This window comes from Neofelis nebulosa, chromosome 17 (genome assembly GCF_028018385.1).
Source record: "Neofelis nebulosa isolate mNeoNeb1 chromosome 17, mNeoNeb1.pri, whole genome shotgun sequence".
Taxonomy (NCBI): Eukaryota; Metazoa; Chordata; class Mammalia; order Carnivora; family Felidae; genus Neofelis; species Neofelis nebulosa.
In genome coordinates, this window is record NC_080798.1 from 14372500 (window position 1) to 14392991 (window position 20492).

General features: G+C 57.5%; 1 protein-coding gene across 4 annotated transcripts in view; it reads right to left on the bottom strand.

Annotated features, from left to right (window-relative positions):
- Positions 1–20492, bottom strand: part of LTBP4 (latent transforming growth factor beta binding protein 4) — a 30589-nt gene that overhangs the window by 751 nt on the left and 9346 nt on the right. For all 4 annotated transcript variants that reach the window (XM_058709524.1, XM_058709521.1, XM_058709522.1 and 1 more), the window contains 28 exons: positions 20019–20210; positions 19586–19833; positions 19406–19508; positions 18934–19008; positions 18703–18825; positions 18011–18175; positions 17252–17398; positions 17015–17122; positions 16271–16402; positions 16061–16186; positions 15186–15311; positions 14421–14663; positions 13815–13940; positions 13607–13726; positions 12359–12487; positions 12026–12151; positions 11502–11624; positions 11182–11313; positions 9102–9233; positions 8897–9022; positions 6127–6273; positions 4534–4800; positions 4160–4231; positions 3742–3870; positions 3395–3541; positions 2401–2553; positions 1296–1676; positions 736–888 (listed from right to left, as the gene is read on the bottom strand). In XM_058709524.1, coding sequence (XP_058565507.1) covers positions 736–888; positions 1296–1676; positions 2401–2553; positions 3395–3541; positions 3742–3870; positions 4160–4231; positions 4534–4800; positions 6127–6273; positions 8897–9022; positions 9102–9233; positions 11182–11313; positions 11502–11624; positions 12026–12151; positions 12359–12487; positions 13607–13726; positions 13815–13940; positions 14421–14663; positions 15186–15311; positions 16061–16186; positions 16271–16402; positions 17015–17122; positions 17252–17398; positions 18011–18175; positions 18703–18825; positions 18934–19008; positions 19406–19508; positions 19586–19833; positions 20019–20210 — 4251 coding nt within the window. The remainder of the gene's footprint in view (positions 1–735; positions 889–1295; positions 1677–2400; positions 2554–3394; positions 3542–3741; positions 3871–4159; positions 4232–4533; positions 4801–6126; positions 6274–8896; positions 9023–9101; positions 9234–11181; positions 11314–11501; positions 11625–12025; positions 12152–12358; positions 12488–13606; positions 13727–13814; positions 13941–14420; positions 14664–15185; positions 15312–16060; positions 16187–16270; positions 16403–17014; positions 17123–17251; positions 17399–18010; positions 18176–18702; positions 18826–18933; positions 19009–19405; positions 19509–19585; positions 19834–20018; positions 20211–20492) is intronic.

Genomic DNA, 20492 nt, shown 5'->3' on the forward strand with positions numbered 1-20492 from the left:
AGGTAGGCAGTGATTCTGTTTTCATATGGGCAAACTGAGACGCAGCCTGGGGAAGCTCCTTGCCCAGTATCACACAACAAGCCCACATTCTGCCCAGTTCTCAGAGTGCCCAGTCCCCTGCTATTTTTTGGCTGTGAGTCCTTGGGGGACTCAGTTCTCTTTTCTGAACCTTGGTTTACACACAGGCCTCAGTCTCATTGTATTTCAGTATTAATGATGTTCACAACTCTATGACATGGATTCTACAACTTATGCTCATTTTTCAGATGAGAAAAACTAAAAAAAGGGACGGTGACCTGTCCCAGAGTCACACAGCAAGTTGCTGGACTGAGCCTGAGGTCTGTCCGACTCCCCCAGAGTCCTTGATTGTAATCCCTTTGCTTTACTACTGCCTGAACTAGGCAAACATGATTCATATAAGACGGGAGCTCTCCAAAGTGGTCAAATTGCCCACGGTAGCACTGGAACTCCTTTAGCAATCACACCTGCGGGATTCTACAGGATTCTTCAATCCTGCTTCCAGCCCAGCCCCCGGTCCGGTCCGGAGGTCAAGCTCTGCTTTTCTCGAAGCCTGAACTCGCCTTCTTCAGGCACAGCCCATCCCTGCGCGGGATGCACTTCCTGCTTTCCCTGGTCCGGCCGACCCCTTGACGTCCCTGACACCTCCCGCCCCCCCAACCTCCGGTCAGGGCTTCCACCCTAGCCCCGCACAGGCTGGCCCTGGCCGCCTCTCACCGACGCAGGTCATGCGGGTCATGTCCAGGCGGTAGCCACTGAAGCAGTCGCAGGTGAAGCCCTCGGGGACGCGCACGCAGCGGCCGTGGGCGCAGCCATCCAAGATCCCGCACTCCTCCGCCTCCAGTCCCTCGTAGGGCCCAGACAGCGCGCCTGTGGAGAATGCGGGGCTCCTTGGTTGGGGGTCTCTGCCTTCTATATCTTAAACCCCCAACGGGGAGGGGGGCGGTGCGCGTCCCTGGCCGGATATCCTCTTCTAAGCCGTGAGTCCTGTTCGCGGGCTGTGGGGGGCGCCGTGGGGCCAGGTTTCCCCAGCACTCCTCCCCATCACTTTCCTCCTGTCCTCAGCTCCTTGGTCTGCAGGTATGTTTCTGTCCCTCGTCATCGCTGCTCTCTGACGCTCTCTCCTACTGTATCTGTGTTCTCCCATCTCTCTGAGCCAACCCCCGACCCCAGCTTCTCTTTGTTTCTGGATCTATCTCCCTCCGTCTTCCCTGTTTCCATCTCTCTGCACACCTGACTCTTCGTCTTGGTCTCCATCCCTCGCCCGCAGTGCTCACCAGCATAGCTTCCACCTTCAGGTGACTCCTCAGGCTCTGGGAAGGAGCCACGCGTGTCGCGGGACCGATAGCGCCAGCGGGTTCCCGGGCCGGGTGGTGCCGCAGCCTCAGATTCACCATATGGGCCACCGTCGTCCTCAAAGTCGGGCATGTCATAGGGTGGTGCTCCGTAGGGGGCCTCTCGGCGGGCGAAAGGCCCAGGAGGTGGTGGGTAGGGGTCGTAGGGTAGCACGGGTGGCGGGTACAGCTCGGGCCCATAGGGAAGGCCCTGGTAGGGTGGACCTAGGTCAGGGCCATATTCGTAAGGGAGTCCAAAGCCACCTGGCCGCGGGGGGCCATATGCAGGGGGGCGCAGCACATTGCACAGGGCCTCAAAGTCATCTGTGAATAGGAGCCAAGCCTCGTGGTTAGCCCTCAGAACCCACCATTCATGTTCCCTGGCTGGAAAGAGGAGCCCAGAGGAGAGGAGAGGAGGAGGGCCTTGGGCTGAGGCATGGGAGGGACTTCAAATGAGGGGGCTGGGATTGCAGGGCCCGATAGGGTTTCTGGAGGCAGGATTAGGGCTGAGGGTTGTGACTGGGATTCCATGGTGCTGGGATCGAGAGTACTAAGTACTGGGGCTAGGAATCAGGGTCCAAGTGCTGGAATAGGGAGGACCCATGGGATATTGGACTAGAGGCCTAGAGAAATTGGATGGGGGTGTTTTAGGAACCAGAACTGGGGAGTCCCAGGACTGTTACTGGGGGGCTCAGGGGCCAGGATGCATAGGAGGGGATCTGAGCCATGGGACCTGGAGGTCTGAGGACCAAGGATCAGGGTTTTGGGCCTGGACTGAGTTCCCATGGGCTAAAGATTGGGGAACTCAGGAGTTCCAAGAGCCAAGATTTAGGGGATCTCTGGGGTTGTGGGCACCTGGAAGTGAGTGTCCAATACATTAAGACTCGGAGGTCTGTGAGCTCTGACCAGGTAGTTTGTGGGCCAGGACGGTGGGTCTGAGCAACTGGCATTTGAGGTCTAAGTGTCCAGGATTTGGTGGGGGTGGGTGGGGGGTGGGGTCTCATGGGACTTCTTGGCCTCTGAGTATGACCCAGGCAGGTCGTAGTACCTGAGTCCTGGGCGGGGCAGAGGGCACAGTCCATGCCCCAGGCCTCGCCATAGAGGCAGCAGCACTCTGTGTAGGTGGCCTGGCGGTCCAGCCGAGGGCGACTGCACACGAGGTCAGCCCCCACTTCCTGCCAGCACACTCCCAGATTGTCATCTGAGGGAAGAGACAGCATGCATCAGGGTGGGACAGGCAGGATAGGACCCTCCCAAATTCTTGGCCATCTCCTGTGCTGGAGCAGCCCAGCTACCCAGTGCCTAACACCAGACGCTCCTCCTCAGCTGTGATCTGACTCCCAGAAGGCCTCTGAGATAGCTCCAGGGGAGTATGTGCTTGGTCTGGCATGAGGCAGTCACATAGGAGGAGAAAGCGGGGGTGTGGGGAGGGGGGATGTAGACACAGGAAGTGGAAGGAGAAGAGAGTTTGGGTCATTGGGCAAAAAGAAAGGACCCAAAGAGATAGAGACAAACACATCCAAAGAGTCAGAGAATCCAAGAACAGGAAAGTAAAGATGGAGAGAGAGACGAAAAGGAACAGACCTCTAGAAACAAAGACAGACCCAGAGAGTGGCAGAAATTCAGAGAAAAACCTAAAGACAGAAACCCCAGAGAGGTGGAAGGAGACAGAGACACACAGGGAAATAATAAGAGGAAGCACGGCTTTGGCACTTTGTAAGATCAGGTCCCATAACGGTCCTGAAAATGAAATTCCTCACAGCCACCCTGTAAGGTAGTCCACCCAAGGTGCCAGAAGGAAGCTGCGGCCAGAGGCGATAAGCAACGTGCAGGTACACACGGCCAGCAAGTGCCAGGCTCCTCCGGAACCTTGGCTTTAGAGCAAATCCCCGACACCAGCCCAGCCAGCCCAGCCGTGGGGGCAGAGTCAGACACCGAGAGTAAATAGGGCGGGGGGGGGGGGGGGGGGGGGCGTGGCCTGGGCGTGGGGCTGAGCCCGGAGAGCGAGGGGCGGGGCGGGCCCGGGGGCGGGGCGGGGCTACCGAGGCTCTGGCTCTCGTTAGAGACGCAGCGGCGCCGGGAGCCGTCCAGCACCAGTGGCGGCTCGCAGGTGCAGTGATAAGAGCCCACGGTGTTGACGCAGCTGCCGCCTTCACACGCCGGCTCCTCGTCTGCGCACTCGTCATTATCTAGGGAGGCATGGAGGGAGTGGTCAGGAAGTAGCCCTCTACCCTTTCCCACTTCCCCAGCGCGTTGACAGCCTGATAGATGGAGTCTAGACTTCGGGAAGGACTTCTGCTGGCGGTGGCGACATTCCAGAGAGGCGCTGGCTTGGTAGAGGGTCGGGAGGGGGTGGGGGTGGAATGGGGGGGGCAGGCGAAGCTCGTACCGACGCACTCCAGTCGCTGGGCATGGTAGTAGTAGCCGTTGCTGCAATAACATGAGTAGCCTGGGGCCGTGTTCACGCACACGCCGCTCTTGCACACCTGGTCTCGGAAGAGCTGGCACTCGTCCACGTCTGCGGGAAGGAGGGTCAGAGGTGCGCCCCACACCAAGAGAGATGGGGCCGGGGTGTGGGGCGGCTGGATGGGGGGAATGTGTGATTCTGAGGCTTGACCGGGGAAAGAGAGAGACCGAAAGGTGGCGACAGAGACCCAGAGGTAGAGATCGGGAAAGGTGGAGATAGGCGAGGGGGCGGGGTAGAGACAGAGAAAAAGGATGGGAGGTAGAGGTGAAGAAAACGGAGAGGGTGAGATGGAGCTGGGCCTGGGGGCTGAGGGTGAGTGGGGCTTGAAGTCTCAGCTTACCCCTCCTGAGGCTCAGGTCTCCACTGGGTGCCAGGTAGCCCCGGCCATGGGGGCACAATGACTGATATTCAGCTGCACAGAGAGACAAAGCTGAGCCCAGACACCCTGGCCCGGGCCCCTGCCCTGCACCCTGGGCTTGCTCCCGCCCATCTATCTCAGGGCTTACTCCTGCCCCCTGCTCACCCAAGTTTTCAGGCCCCGTGCCTGTTTGTGCCCACCTCTCAGCCTCACACCCGCCTGGCTGGCAGCTTACTCTTGCCCGTACGGTACCAGTGCCCCAGCCCATGTCCAAATGTGTCCTCTGTCCCAGTCGCATGCCTGCCTATTTCTACCCAAACCCTCAGCCCTATGTCCGCCCAGGAGCCCATGCCCACCTGTCTCCGTGCTGGGGCACTGCTGGATGCGGCAGCCGCTGCCCCAGCCCTCACCCACGGTACAGCAGCACTCCTGCCATGTCACATTCCGTGCCAGGATGTTGTCACATGCATCGGGAGCTGCTGTGTCAAAGTAGCATTCGCGGCGCCCGCTGCCCACGGGGCCCTGCCTAGGCGGGCTGGGCCGGCGGGGTGGGGAAGGCGGAGGTGGCCTGGCAGGCAGACCTGGGCTGGCAGGTGCCTGGGGCTGTGAGCCCGGGAATGTGCCTGGAGAAACAAGGGGCTTTAGCCCAGCCAGCATGGGCTGAGCCTCCCACCCCCATGTTACAGACGAGGAAACTGAGGCCCCCAAACCGAGGCTGAACCAGACGCCACACCTCTCACCATCTGTCCTCATTTCTCCCATTCTCACCTCCTGTCATTTTGGCACCTCACACCCTCCCAGGTGTCTGGCCCATCATCCCAGCTGCAGTTTGGGATGAGGTAGGGGGATTCCTCTGGCCTCCTGGCTACCTTCTGGGTCCTCACATCCAATGTGTCCCCAGCTGGCCTCAGAGTCTTTGTCCCCAAACCTAGGCTTGGACCTGGACACCTCCTTCCCCCGCCCCCCCCCTCCCCCCCAGGCAGCCCACAGCCTCTCCACTTGGCCTCTCGCCTCCTGCCACCACCCTCCCCTCCCCTCTCGTGGCCCCTGCCTTGCTCCAGTCTTCTCCTCTCCTGCCCAGGTCCCTGCCCTGGATGCTCCCTAGGCTCCCAGCCCCTAGTGTCACCCCCTCCAGTCCACCTGCACACGGCAGCCAGATTCTGATGATCCCCCTCTCCCACTCAAAACCCTCCCACGGTGCCACAGTGCCCTCAGGAAAGGCCAGCCCCCTGAGAGGGTAAATCAGTGTGGTCTAGCACTGCATCCTTCTGCGGCCTCACTTCTCCCCACCCCTTCCCTTGCTCTGTCCAGCATGCCACCCTGAACTTATTTTTGTTCCTCAAACATGGCAGGTCTTCTCTTGCCTTGCCAGGCCTTTGCCCTTGCTGTGTCCTCTGCCCAGAATGCCCTCCCTCACCCACATCACCTGGCTTATTTCTACTCTTCCTCCTGCTCTCAGTTCAGACCTCCCCTCCTATAGGAAGCTCTCACTTCCCTCTCCAGCTGGGGTAGGCTCCTCTGGATTCCCATAATCCCCCAGCCTTTCCCCATCACCGCCTTGTTCCTTCTGGCCTGAGCTTCCTCCTTCCAGCCCTGATTTCTCTGGTTGTCACTCTCTGGTGATATCTCTGCCTTCTCCCACTGGACTGTGAGCTCCTTAAGGAAAGAGTGGTCTCTCCTGGTCACTACCATGTCTCTGGTACCTAGAATAAGGCCTAAACACAGTGGATGCCCTGTGAACATTTGTTGAAAGAAGGAATCTGGTAGAGTCAGGGACAGGGCTGCCCCGGTCCCACCGCCCATGTTAACCCACGTGTTCTGAATTTTTCATTGTTCTTTAAAACAACAACATTTAACTGATGGCAGCCTGCCCATGATGGGAATGGTTAGACCACATCATTTTTCTGTGAGCCCTGAAGCCATCAGTTAAACAGACATATCAGTCTTACCAGCAGAAGTTCGTGGGGGAACACAACGTCCAGTCATAGGGTCAAACTCCTCAGGGCCGGTGGGACAGACACACAGGAAGGAGCCTTCAACATTCTCGCAGAGGGCAGCTCCACACACACCCTGTAGTGTTTCACATTCATTCACATCTGTGAGCAAGAGACAGAGGGGAAGGAGAGTCAATGGTTGTAGGTATCTGTGATTCCAAAGCTCTAAAAGTCTGAGCTTTCAAATAGAAGGGTATTTTTCATGACCCAGACCCCATCATCCACTTATCTTCTGGTGACAGACCCTGAACTTTCCTTGGGAGCCCTCTGTCCCTCCATTTTCAACTCACGTATTTATGAGTAGGGTTAAATCTACTCTGAGGGGTGGGCACAAGTTCCAGGCTTGGCCAACCAGATTACTGCATTTCTCTGGTTCAGAGAGATAGGCGGTGACTAAACTGGGCCAATCAAAGCTAGTTCTGGGACTTTTGGTAGAACTACCAAGAAAGAGCCTCCCTCTTTAGCCCTAGGGTTGCCAAGCTGAGGATATGAGCCCAGAGATGCCAGGGCCTTCTTTGTCACTCTGAAAAGAGTCTGCCTGAGCAGAAATACAACAGGGGAAAGCAGAGGTGAGAGGGAGAGACAGCTAGCTTTGTTAGAATTCCTGGATCCAACTATGCCCAAAGTTCAAACATATTCCAGGACTTCACCATTTTAATTTTTTTCAAAGAGGGGCGCCTGGGTGGCGCAGTCGGTTAAGCGTCCGACTTCAGCCAGGTCACGATCTCGCGGTCCGTGAGTTCGAGCCCCGCGTCAGGCTCTGGGCTGATGGCTCGGAGCCTGGAGCCTGTTTCCGATTCTGTGTCTCCCTCTCTCTCTGCCCCTCCCCCGTTCATGCTCTGTCTCTCTCTGTCCCAAAAATAAATTAAAAAATGTTAAAAAAAAAAAATTTAATTTTTTTCAAAGAAACCAAGCTTGTGTGCTTGTCAAATGTAAAGAATATATCATTAAGATTCATGCAGTTCACTGTATATAAATTGAACCTCAGATAAAAAAATATCTGCAGGGGCACCTGGGTGGCTCAGTCCATTAAGTATGTGACTTGAGGGGCACCTGGGTGGCTCAGTCAGTTAAGCGTCTGACTTCAACTTAAGTCATGATCTCACGGTCCGTGAGTTCGAACCCCACAGCAGGCTCTGTGCTGACAGCTCAGAGCCTGGAGCCTGCTTCAGATTCTGTGTCTCCCTCTCTCTCTGCCCCTCTCCCACTCATACTCTGTCTCTCTCAAAAATAAAATTTAAAAACACATTTAAAAAAATTTTTTAAGTATCTGACTTGAGCTTAGGTCATGATCTCACGGTTCATGGGTTCAAGCCCCACATTGGGCTCTGTGCTGACAGCTCAGAGCCTAGAACCTGCTTTGCATTCTGTGTCTCCTTCTCTCTTTGCCCCTCCCCTGCCTCTCTCTCTCTCTCTGTCTCTCTCTCTCAAAAATAAACATTAAGGGGCGCCTGGGTGGCTCGGTCGGTTAAGCGTCCGACTTCGGCTCAGGTCATGATCTCACGGTCTGTGGGTTCGAGCCCCGCGTCGGGCTCTGTGCTGACAGCTCAGAGCCTGGAGCCTGTTTCAGATTCTGTGTCTCCCTCTCTCTGTGACCCTCCCCCGTTCACGCTCTGTCTCTCTCTGTCTCAAAAATAAATAAACGTTAAAAAAAATTTTTTTTAAATAAACATTAAAAAAAAAATCTGTAAATGCCTACTGAAATCTGGTTAGTGCTATGCATACTGAAGAACTTAGGGAGACGTGCATTGATGGCTACAATTTACCTTTAAACTTATCCCAGAAATAAGATGGATTACAGACAGATAGATGAGGAAATAAGGATAATAAAATAATGATATGGAATATATGTGGTGTGCAGAAATTCATTCTACAGGTCTTTCAATTTTCTGCATGGTTAGAAATTTTCCTCAGGGGCACCTGGGGGGCTCAGTTGGTTGGGTGTCTGACTTCAGCTCAGGTCATGATCTCACAGTTTGTGAGTTCAAGCCCCACGTCAGGCTCTGTGCTGACAGCTTGGAGCCTGGAGCCTGCTTTGGATTCTGTGTCTCCCTCTTCTCTGCCCCTCCCCTACTTGTGTGTGTTCTCTCTTTTTCTCAAAAATAAACAAACATTAAAAAAATTCGGGGGGTGCCTGGGTGGATCAGTCCGTTAAGCGTCTGACTTCGGCTCAGGTCATGATCTCATGGTTTGTGAGTTCGAGCCCCACGTCAGGCTCTGTGCAGACAGCTCAGAGCCTGGAGCCTGTTTCAGATTCTGTCTCCCTCTCTCTCTCCTCCTCCCCCACTCATACTCTGTCTCTCTCTCAAAAATAAATAGCCATTTAAAAAAATTTTTTTAATGTTAAAAAAAAGAAATTTTCCTCACAAAACGTTGGGAAAAAAGAAAATATTTCTGTGTACTTAAGATTAGTGTCCATTAAAAAAAAAGATTAGTGTGCATTTTACAGACTTTATGCACATATTTTTTTAAGCCTTCCCAAAACAAGATCTGAACGAATAGGGTTTCTGTTGCTTGCAACCAGAAGAGTCCTGACTGACAAGGGAAATGCTGTATATTCCAGAGTCTAAATTCTACAACCTGAATGTGTCAGTTCATATCTGTTCACACACCAAGTGTGAACTCACATTTGTTCAGGTCTACAGAGAGGAGCAGGGCCTGACCCACCTCTTCCCCACCCTCTTCCCCGCCCCCCCCCCCCCCCCCCCCCCGCCGAGCCCCGTACCCACGCAGTGACGCCCGTCCCTGGCCCCCTCGTATCCCTGGTCACAGAGGCACTGGAAAGAGCCTGGCAGGTTCTGGCACACGGCGTGGGCCCCGCAGAAGGACCGATTCCGGCATTCATCCACATCTGCAACCACCAGACAGTCAGGCCATTGCTGGGCTTTCCATGCCCTCCACATCTCACCCAGTGCCTGATGGACACCCACCCTGGCATCCGCCCCCTGGCGTGGGCTGATAGCCAGGGTCACAGGCTGGTGTGCAGCGGTAGGAGCCGGGGGTGTTCTCACAGCGCTGGGCTCCGCAAATCGCTGAGCCATATTCTTGGCATTCATCCACGTCTGGAAAAGAGTAGGGTGGGGGGAGGGGAGGGGAGTCACAGGCCTGGATTCACAAGTTCCTGATGCCGCTTCCGGTTCCCATGATTGAGAAGTCCCTATAAATCCGGTGTTCTAGGAGTCTGAGCTTCTGAAGTGTTGAGACTCTTTTAAGGTCTCATCGCCATTTCTCACGTAGTCCAAACATGGGCCCACCTCAGGGCCTTTGCACTTGCTGTTTCCTCTGTCAGGAACACTCTTCCCTCAGCTATCTGCATGGCTCCCTCTTTAACTTCACTCAAGTGTCTAGGTCAAGCTCTCCTAGTACCCCTTCCCCCCAACCCTATCATCTATGTCCATTTATCATGTTTTATCTTCCTTTTTTTTTTTTTTTTTTTTAAAGTAGGCTTCATACCCAGTGTGGAGCCCAACATGGGGCTTGAACTCACGACCCTGAGATCAAGACCTGAGCTGAGATCAAGAGTTAGCTGCTTAGGGGTGCCTGGGTGGCTCAGTCGGTTAAGTGTCCGACTTCAGCTCAGGTCATGATCTCACAGTTTGTGAGTTCGAGCCCCACATCAGGCTCTGTGCTGACAGCTCGGAGCTTGGAGCCTGCTTCAAATTCTGTGTCTCCCTCTCTCTCTGCCCCTTCCCTGCTCATGCTCTGTCTCTCAAAATGAATAAATGTAATAAATAAAATAAAATAGCTGCTTAACCAGCTGAGCCACCCAGGCACCTATTTTCCTTCTTAAAGTTGACATTATATTAATATGTCAAAAATATCCATGTATTTTTTAATATGCCAACTGTCACCTCCCTAGACTATAACCTCCATAATGCAGGGACTTGTATCTGTCTTGTTCCCCCTGTAACCCCAGGGTATAGAACCGTGCCTGACACACAGTGTGTGCCCCCAAACTGTTTGCTGAATGAAGCTTGAATTTATTTACATACTTTCTGTCTGTCTCTCCCTCCCCCCACTGCCACCCCCCCACCGTCAGCTCCGTGAGGGCATCGATTTTGTCTGGCTCATTGCCACTGTCTGGCACACAGTAGGTGCTTAATGAATTCCTGCAGAATGAATGAACGAAGTCCCCTGAAACTAGGCTTCCACGGATCAGAGGTCTGGCAGCCAGAGAGCCAAAGATAGCCCACAGTCATTTCATCTGCTCCCCAAAATGTTGACCCACACACTATGCAAAAACAAATCCTTCCATTAGCCCCAGCCTCCTGTCTCATCAGTACCCCGCTGGAGCCTGGTGGGGAAACAGGGCAGGGGGGTTGGGAAGGGAGGGAGGAGGGTGTGGGGGAAGGCATAAGGAATGAGAAGGGCAGGCAAGGGCTGGGACTGGAAGGGGTGGGCCTACACGTTTGGGGCGGGGCTGGGGCGCTGGAGAAGTCTGAAGAATGGGGAAAGCACAGAATCCGGAGAGACTTGGAATAGAACTTGGGAGGTGGGGTTTAAACGGGCAAGGCCCAGTATGGTGGAACCTGGGGAATTTTGAACTGGGAAAGGATGGGCCCAGGACAGCCCCGGGTTGGGCCCCTCTCGGTGACCGGAGGGCAGCTGGAGGCTTCAAGGGACCCAGAGACAAAGAAACCCACTGGAAGCTGTGGAGGCGCTAACAGTTCTTCCTGGAGGAGATGTCTTGCTGGGGTCTAGCCTAAAATGTGCACTGAGCTAGAGGAGCAGAGAGGGCCGCTTCTGGAAGTGAGGCTTGGCCTGGTATCTGGTAGGAGTGCCTCCCCTCCCCCCCACCCCCATCCTCCCACCTCACCTCCAGGGGAAAATGCAAGGGCACCCTGGTGGCTTATTTCCACCACAGAGATGGGGACACAGTTAAGTGCATTGGTTGACGGCTCCTTCCCTCCCCTCAAGTCCGGAAGGCAGGGTGCTCCTCCTCCGTCCCCAAGGGAGCTCATTCCAGCAACTAGTTCTAGAGACAGGAGCGGAGAAGGAGAGTAGTCTCACCGTCACAGGTGCCCTCAGGTCCCGCGTGGTAGCCAGGGTCGCAGTCTCGGACACAGCGGTAGGAGCCAGGGGAATTCTCACAACGCTGGGACCCGCACAGGGCCGGGCCCCGCTCTCGACATTCGTCTATGTCTGAGAAAGGAGGCAGAGCAGTCAGATGCGGGAAACGGGAGGCTGGGAGGCAAATAAGAACAGGTGGAGGAGTTAAGGAAGGGGGAGGAGAGTCAGAAGCGGGGAAGGGAGGAAGCAGCGGAGGGGAGGCAAATGGCAGAGCAGGAGAGGCAGAGGGGCAGGGATCAGGCCGGGCAGGCGCCTCTCACCCAGGCAGGAGGCGAGGTCTGGGCCGGCGCGATGTCCGGGAGGACACACGCACTCGAAGGAGCCGTCGGTGTTGGTACAGATGCCGCTCTGGCAGAGGTCCTCCTCGCTGCACTCGTCCACGTCTGCGGGACAGTGTCCGAAACCGCGGACCACCTCCTCGGCTTACCCTTCTCGGGCAAGCCCCTCCACCGCGCTTGCCCCGCCTCTCTGGCTGAGGTCTCCCCTTCTTCCCACCCCCCTCCGCCCCCAGCCTGCCTTAGGCTCCTCCTTTCCCTGAAAGCCCCACCCCTCCGACGCCTTCAGGCCCCGTCCTTTCCAATCACGGAGCAGCTTATCCCGACTCCGCCTTTCCCCCTCCAAACCCCTCCCCTCCCTGGCCGACGCCAAGAGGCTCCACAAGCCCCGCTTTGACGCTTTGAGACCTCAGTCCAAAACGTCAGGCGCCGCCTCCGCCCTCTCCCCGTCCCGGTTTTCTGGGTGAAAGCCCACCCTTTCCCGGTCCAGGCCCAGCCTGGGTACGGACCGAGGCAAGAGGCTCCGCGGGGTCCGGGCCGGTAGCCGGGGGCACAAGTGCAGGCAAAGGAGCCGTCGGTGTTGAGGCACTCGCCGTGGGGAAAACAAAAGTCTCCCTCTAAGCACTCGTTCACATCTAGGGTATGGGAGAAATAGGGCTGCGGGGTCCTGGCCCAAGAAGCATCAACTCCGCCCCTAAGCCACACCCCAGAGGGCGGGTTTCTAAGCCCCACCCACATCCTTTGAGTCCAGCTTCTACCTCCCCATCAGGCTTTGTCCAGGAGCCCGGACCCCACCCCCAGGTTCTCCGGTCCTCTCGCCGCCCTCTCCCCACCCAGCCCACCTGCGCAGGGCCCAGGCCGACCCGACGGCGCCCGGTAGCCCGGCGCGCAGCTGCAGCGGAAGGAGCCATCGGTGTTAGTGCAGTGGCCATGGGGGCCGCAGGAGGCACCCGAACTGCACTCGTCCACATCTGTGGGAACAGGGGTTTCAGAAAGGGTCTGGTTTGGGGCGCCTGGGTGGTTCAGTCGGTTAAGCATCCGACTTCAGTTCAGGTCATGATCTCACAGTCCGTGAGTTCAAGCCCCTCGTAGGGCTGTGCTGACGGCTCAGAGCCTGGAGCTTGCTTCAGATTCTGTCTCCCTCTCTCTCTCTCTGCCCCTCCCCTGCTCATGCTCTGTCTCTCACTGTCTCAAAAAAAAAAGGGGGGGAGGGGTCTGGTTTAGGGACACTGGATGGATCCTCTTGTGGCAGAGGTCTCTAGAGAAGTTGGTGGGTAGTGTCTTGAGTTGGATATGAGCTGAAAGATCCATAGCAGGAGCAGGTTGGAGAGACCAAGATTCCCTGATTCTGGCGACCACAATTGGGGGTCTTGTAGGTCGGGTTTTCTGGCAACTCCCTGTGCCAGGATCCTGGAGTCAGTGAAGGGACTCTGGACGAGGACTGGGGTCAGAAATTAATTAGGGTAAGAGGTCAGGTATTATAAACCAAGAGGATGGGATGGCATTCTGTTAAATCAGGGGTTAGAGTCAGTGACTGGAATCTGAGACCAATTCAGGTCAGGGGTAACAGTCAGAGTCCAGAATTCTGCCTCTAGTCAGGGGTCAGGGTCAGGGATCATGAACCCAATATGCCAGGGAAGGTATTCTGAGAATGGGTCAATGAAAGAGACAAGATCAAAGGTCACAGAGAGTCAAGGGTTATGGTCAGGAGTTATGGTTAGGTCGAATGTCATGGTCAAGTTTAGGAGTCACAGGTCACATTCAGGGTCAAGGGACAGTCAGGATCAGAAGGGTTACAATTGCTATCAGGGTTGTAGGGAGAGTTTATCAGTAGGGGTAATGGTTAGGTTCAAATGTCACAGACAGGTTGAAGGTTCAGGGGCCACAGAATCAGAAGTCACATTCAGAGTCAAGGGTGGTGGTCCAGGCCAGGACTCGCAATATGGGTCAGAGGCCCATAATCTAGGTCAAGAGTCACAATCAGACTCTGAGGGTCAGGGTCCAGAGGATTGAGGTCCAGGTCAGGAGATAATGGGCCAGGTCAGGGGTCAGGGTGCAGGTCTAAGGTCATAGCCAGGGCTTGGTCTCACCAGTGCATCGGCCGTGGTGTAGGTGGTGGCCAGCAGGACAGGCTCTGCACTGGAAGGAGCCAGGTGAGTTCACACACTCCTGTCCAGGACATGCCAGATGATTCTCACACTCATCCACATCTGGGGGGCAGGGGAGAAGGTGGCCTTGAAGGAGCAGCCCAAAGCCCCCCTCCCCCATCCACATGCCTCCCTCCCTCCCCGGCCTCACCCTCGCACTCAGAGCCGGCAGCGTTGGGTTGGAAGCCGGTGGGACAGACACACTGGAAGCCACCTTCTGTGTTCTCACACCGGCCATAGGCACAGGGCGGGGGGCTACGGGCACACTCGTCCACATCTGGGGCAGAGGGGACCAGTGGGGCTGAGAAAGGGGCCTGGACCCAAACATCTCCATTGCCATCACCACCTACCCCAACATTGCAGTCTGGAGGCAGTCTCTTGGACTTTGCCCAGGCTCATCCCATCTCCCAGGAGGACAGATTCCTTCCCTGTTTCCCCATTCATGGTCTCTCCAGCTGCCAGGGTGAAGCTAGGGCACCACCTCCTGCATGTTGCCCTCCCCATGTCAGTTGTCCCCTCCCTAGGGTTCCCACAGGCACAAAAGTATCATTCCAAAAAGGAGGAGGAAGGGAGAGCACCCTCATATTTGCAGAAAGGGGAGAAGACTTGAATCAGACCCTCCCCACCCTCTCAGTACTCCTCTGCCCCTGTCCTCCATCACCAAGCCCCAATACTCTGCCTCTCTGACCCCAACCATGTCTCCTTCCAGTCCCCACAGCAAATGGGGGTGGAGTGGGCTTGCATTCGGCACCCTCACCTTGGCACGGGGCCCCCGGTCCTTGGGAGCGGAAGCCAGCAGGGCAGGCACAGTGGAAGGAGCCAGCCGTGTTGTCACAGCGGCCTGGCCCGCAGGGCGGTGGCTCTTGGGCACACTCATCCACATCTTCTTCACACGCCGAGCCCCGGAAGCCAGCCGGGCAAACACAGCGGAAAGAGCCGGACAGGTTCTCACAGACCCCTCTGCCACAAAGGCCTGGGCTCTGCGTGCACTCGTCCACATCTGCCCGGGGCAAGGGGCCCAGAGTCACACCTTTATGTCCCCCACCCCGTGCTCCCCTCTGCCTCCCTGACCTCCATCAGTCCGCCTCCTTGTCTGTCTCGTTCTGCGCCCCCATTCCCCATTATTCAAATTCTTCACCCCACATCCCTCTACCTATTCAATGCCTAAGCTTCCTGTCCGCCTCCTAGAACTCTAGTCAGCATCAATCGGCTTCTTTCTGTCCTGTTCTCCATAACTCTACCCCCTTCCCCCAGAACTGACATCTCTCTCCATCCTCCAGCCTCTCCATCCTCAATGACTCAGCTTTTCTGTTTTCGATCACTTGGCCTCTCCGTCCCCGTGTCACTGTGTCTCTACAGCCATCAGGCTACGAGTCTGGTTCTCAGAACTTGCCCCTCCCCCCGCCCCGTCTCGCAGCAATCAGCCTCCCCCTGCCTCTTGCTCAGTTTCTCCATCCCTCATCACTGCCACTCTACCCTTCCCCGCACATCCCCTTCCCCTCTGTCCCTGTCAGTTCCTCACCCTGGCAGCCGGCTCCGTGGGGAGCAGCCTGGTACCCAGCGGGGCACACGCACAAGAAGCTGCCTGGAGTGTTCTCGCAGCGCCCGCCGTCACACGGCGGCGGCACGCGGTGGCACTCGTCCACGTCTGTAGTCACAAACCCGGAGGTTCAGACTGGGGCAGACACTCCCCCTCACGGCCCCCACGCCCGCCCTCCGAGGGCTCTGGGAGGATGGAAGGAGGGGAGGGCAGGGGCGGAGCCAGACTTGGGCCTGGGCCCAACTGGGGAGCGAGCCAGGGACAGTAAGGAGAGCAAGGAATGGGTAGGATTGAGGCGTAGGCGGACGCGGGGCGGGGCAGGTGAGAAGGAAGGGCAAGATGAGGACTGGGGAGCCGGGCAGGACAGAGGCGGAGAGGGGAACTGTGAGGGGGGGGCAATTTGGGAAAGGCAGGATCTAGGCAGGGCAATGGAGGGAAGGGCGGCTATGGGGACCGAACCAAGGGAGGGCAGAAGCGAGGCAAGGGGCGTTTAGAGTACCGGGCCCAGATGCGGCAGGTTAGGAATCAGGAGTCAGGTGCTAGGTTGCCGCGGTTGTAGAACAGGGGCGGGGCCTGAGGGAGGGCGGGAGCTAGTTGGGAATATGGTGGGGGCGGGGCCAAGGGAGGAGCGCAGCGGGACTGGTTTGGGGAGAGAAGTCGGCTAGTTGTACAGCAGGGACCCGCCCCGTCGGGAAAAGCCGGCTGGGCGGGGAAAAAGCCGTGGCGGGGCCGAAGGGAGAGCTGGAGCGGGTCTGGGGGCGGGACCGGGAGCGTGGAGAAGCGTGGGAGGGCGGGAGCTGCTGGAGGGAGACCCGGGCAGGGGTGGAGCCTGGAGCTGGGCAGGGCGGATTTCTCACCCAAGCACTCCGTAGCCCGCGGGCCGGCTCGGAAGCCCGGGCCGCACACGCAATGGAAGCTGCCTGGCGTGTTTTCACAGCGCCCGGGGGCACAGGGCGGGGGCACGCGGCGGCATTCGTCCACGTCTGAGGGCCAGGAAGGGGCTGGTCAGGAGGAGGTTGGCAGAGATTCCCCGCCCCGCCTCCGTCCACCCTCTCTGTCGGGCTCACCGACGCAGTGTGTGCCCTGCGGGCTGAGCCGGAAACCCGAATCGCACGCGCAGGTGTAGCCACTGGGCCGGGGAATGCAGCGTCCTGGGCCGCAGACCTGGGGATTGCGCTGACACACGCCCGCAGAGGGACCTGGGGAGTCCAGTCAGCCAGGGTTCCCCCATCTCTGAATCCTCTGTCCCTTTCACCCCCGTACAATTCCTTCAGACGCTCTGCCTAAGACACCCTCATGTCTGTCCCTCCCCACCCCTCTTCCACCTCTGATCCTCCGCTCCTTTATTATGGGACTTCTCATCAGATCCTCTGCCTGAATTCCCCTTATTGCCACCCCCAAAGTCTCCATTTCTGAATATTTGCTTTCCGGTCCTCTGACCGAGATACGTTCTTAGTGCCCTCTGTGTGAAAAACAATTGTCCAACATTAACTCAGCACTTACTATGTGGCAGACTCTTCAGGGATAGTTCAGTGAATCCTCACAATGATCCTCATTTTACAGATAAGGACACTGAGGCTCAGAGAGGTTAAATGACTTGTGCAATCAAGTGAGAACTTGAACCCAGGGCTGTCTGACACCAGCTCCTAATGTTACCCAACACTCAGCTCTCCAAATCTTTCCCTCTTCCCACACATTCCTTAAGTCCTCTGGCTGTAACATCCCTAACCTGGAATCTTCACCTTAGAGCTCCCCGCTAGAACCCCCACCTGTGATACCCCCATTGATGCCCTCGATCCCCTCTACTGCACCTGATTCGGGGATCTCAGGACCAGACCAGGCAGGAATGCTGGGCAGGGGAAGCTCAGGGCCTGGCCTTGGCTCAAGTCGGGGTTCTGGACGGTGTGTGGGCAGAAAGCCTGGTTTAAAAAAAAACCAAAAAACAAAGGAATAACAATGAATGGAGAGCTGGATTTGGGTGTCCCCCTCCTTATGAGGCTAGGGCAGCCCCTCAGAGATGACACCTCTTCCTCCAGAAGCCAGCTCACCTGTGGGTGGCCGAACGGTGGAGGGTGGAGCCCGGTGGCTGAGGGACACTCTGGGTGGCTCCTGGCCCAGGGGTCTGGTGTTGTAGCGGAGGTCAGAGGCCGAGTAGTGGTAGCCAGGGCCAGCCGGACAGATCTCCCGAAAACCCTCTAGGAACAAGAAAGGGAGGGAGAGGGGCAGAGAGAGGGCATGAAAGCAGGAAGGAATGAGACAGAAGAGGAATCTAGAATCTGGCCTTGACTCGGGGCAAGGCTTGGCCTGGGTGTGTGTCAGGGGTTTGGGTTGGATGTTGGTTTGGGGTGGTACACTGGCCAAAGAATGGGACGTCCCTGAGGGTATGAGTGGGACCAAGGATGTTTTTCCCTATTTGGGAGAGTGACAGGGACAGGGGTTGAGGGTGGGATCTGCTTTGGTTTGTTGAAGGGTCTGGTTTTTAGGTAGAAGCTACACTGCCAGGGGACCGTCTCTGGGAAGGGCATATCTGGGGTGGGGACGGAGCTTAGACTGAAGGCAGGATCTCTGGAACTCCAGACTTGGCCAACGCTTGGGGACAGGGTTGGGCAGGCAGCATATCTCAAGGGCTAGGGGTAGTCAAGGCTGGGGTTGATGCGAAGGGGTTTGTCTCAGGGGTGGGTGGGGGTGGCCAAAGGTGAGGTGGAACCCCGGTGGAGTCCACTCTGGGGATCTAAGGGCCTGGGGCACCTAGGGTGGGCACCGCGTTTAGTCAAGTCTAGAAATAGGCCGGGCAGGAGGCTGCTCACCTGAGCCAAACGGTGGGCAGAGCTGGCAGCCTCGACCCCAGGCTTTCCCCACGCGGCTGCAGCAGCAGATCTGCTTGGTGATATTGCGCAGAATGGGCAGGGAGCAGCCACCGTCGCGGAGGACGCGGAAGCAGGGCCCTTTGGCCTCTGAGATCACGTGCTGGGCTGGGGGTGGGGGAGGAAATTCTTCAGGGCGGGCTTTCTAGGGAACGGTGGGGGCGAAGGGATCTGGGAGACAGGAGGATGGTCCCCGGGAGGGGTTGGTGGGTGTAAAGGCCATTCAGGAGAGGTGAGGGGTCTGGAGGTGTGAGAAAGGTTTAGGGCCTGAGGGGGCAACGGGAGAATCTGACAAGGATCTCAAGGTCTGCAGAAGGTCTGGTGGTCGAGGGAGAGGAAGGGATTTGGGGGCCTGAGAAAAGCTAAAGGAAGTCTGAAGATCGGAAGGGATATGGATCTAAAAGTTTGAGGGGTTCTTAGAGGGGCTGAAGAAGGTCCAGGGAGTCTGAGAGTATGTAAGAATCCGAGACGTTCTGGGGGGGGGGGTGTCTAATAAGAGTGACTGGGGGGACCCGGAAGTCTAGGGGGATCGTGGGAGTCTAAGGGAATTAAAGACCCCGGGGTGCTCTGGTATGGGGTCTGAGGGCCTGGCGGACAGGCGGGCAATCCAGCCTCAACCCTCTCCCGTGGCTCACAGATGCAGCTGCTGCGGGACGAGTCGTGCAGGAAGCCGTCCGGACACACACACGTGTACCCACCGTGCGTGTTTGCACACTCCCCGTGCTGGCAGCGCCCGGCGGTCGCGCACTCATCCACATCTAGGAGGAATGCCGTGGGCTCAGGGGCATCAGGGATGAGCTCCCTGCCAGCCCGGCTCGTAGAGCCAAGCCCTTCCCACTCCTGCCGCCCCCCCCCCCCCCGCTCACCTTGGCAGGACCCATTAACCCTTTCAAAGCCGGTTGGACACGGTCCATCTGGGATGCCCACTCGGTCGGAAATGCCTGTGGAGAGAAGAGAGGGGTGGGCCAGGGGCGGGCGGAGCCAAAATAGATGGGCGGGGACAAAAGAGGGATGGGAGAGATTTAAAAGATGAGTGTGGCTTGAGTGCAAGGTGAACCTGAGATAAGCGGTCTGGCAGAAGGCAACGTGGGAGGTTCCAGAAATTTATGAGTGGGGCCATGGTATAAATGTGGGGTGAGAACAGAGTAAACAAAGTCAGAAAGTGGAGTGGGCGGTACCAGAGCGGTATGGATAGATCTAGACTGGAAATGATCCCCACAACAGGGTACGTGTGGTTAGAATTTGTGAACAGGGTTTGTCTATGGGCAGGATACCAGGAGCCACGGGGTTATCACCTCTCCCCAGCTCCAAGCACCTCAGGGACGCCCTGGGACTTACCCAGGTGCTCCGAGCATGCCTGACAGTCGTGAACGCCCCAGGCCAAGCCGGCCCCTCTGCAGCACACCTCCTGCGTCCGGAGCCCGGGCAGCGGGGACACACACTGTGGGAAAAGTGTTGGGTGAGCGCGCCCCCGCGTGGTGGCACGCTCCGGGCCCCTCCCCACCCGCCTGTGCTCACTTCGCCTCCGCGCAGCTCTCGAAAGCAGTAACCGAAGCCCGAGGCATCCGAATAGCTGTCCTCGCGCGGCGCACTCTGTGCCAGCACAGTGTAGGGCGCCGCCGCCTCCGCCCGCGCCGCCGCCTCCGCCCGTGCCACTGCCTCGGCGTCCGCCTCCTCCCAAGAGCCGGACACACGCTCCACCTGGTGCACCACCACGGACGCCTCCTGCGGGTGCTCCACGTGGACGCTCACCATGGACGCCACGCCTGGAGGGAGGCACGGCGGGGCAAAGGGGTGTCTACACCCCAGTTCTTACGGACTGGGACTAGGAATGGGCGGAAGGGCGCACTGGAGAAGGGTACTTAGGGGAAGGCAGGAAAGATGGGGGTCAGAGAAACTGCGAGGTAGTGGACAGAGGGATCAGAGGGGACCCTGGCCGCGCCCTCCTCACCGTGCTCGTCGTCGCGGTGGTTGGCCAGTGGCATGGTGTACACCGAGCGGGTGAGACCTGGCATGGCTGGGGCCGGTGGCCGGGCGCCTGAGGAATGCAGCTGGCAGAATTTGCCAGCGAAGTCCGGGGGACAGAGGCAGCGGTCAGGCTTCACGCACACACCGCCGTTGTGACAGATCAAGGGACACAGGACTGGGGGGGGAGGGGGAGGAGAGAGGCTAACTCAGTCCCTAACGTTGTCACCTAGTGGTTGTAAGCCGCTCCGCCTTGAGCTGTCCTGTGTCACCCCCACCCACCCAGACCACCTGCATTGGCTGGGTCCGGTCTTACAGCCCTCTGGTATAGCTCCTCCCACTGGGTCAGTTCACCACGCCCTCCCGCTCTTCACTTTCAGGTCACTCCGCCCTTCCTCTCGAGTCCCACTTTGAGGTCGAGTCCACCGCGTTCCAGCCCCACCCAGGCAGCGCTGTCCCC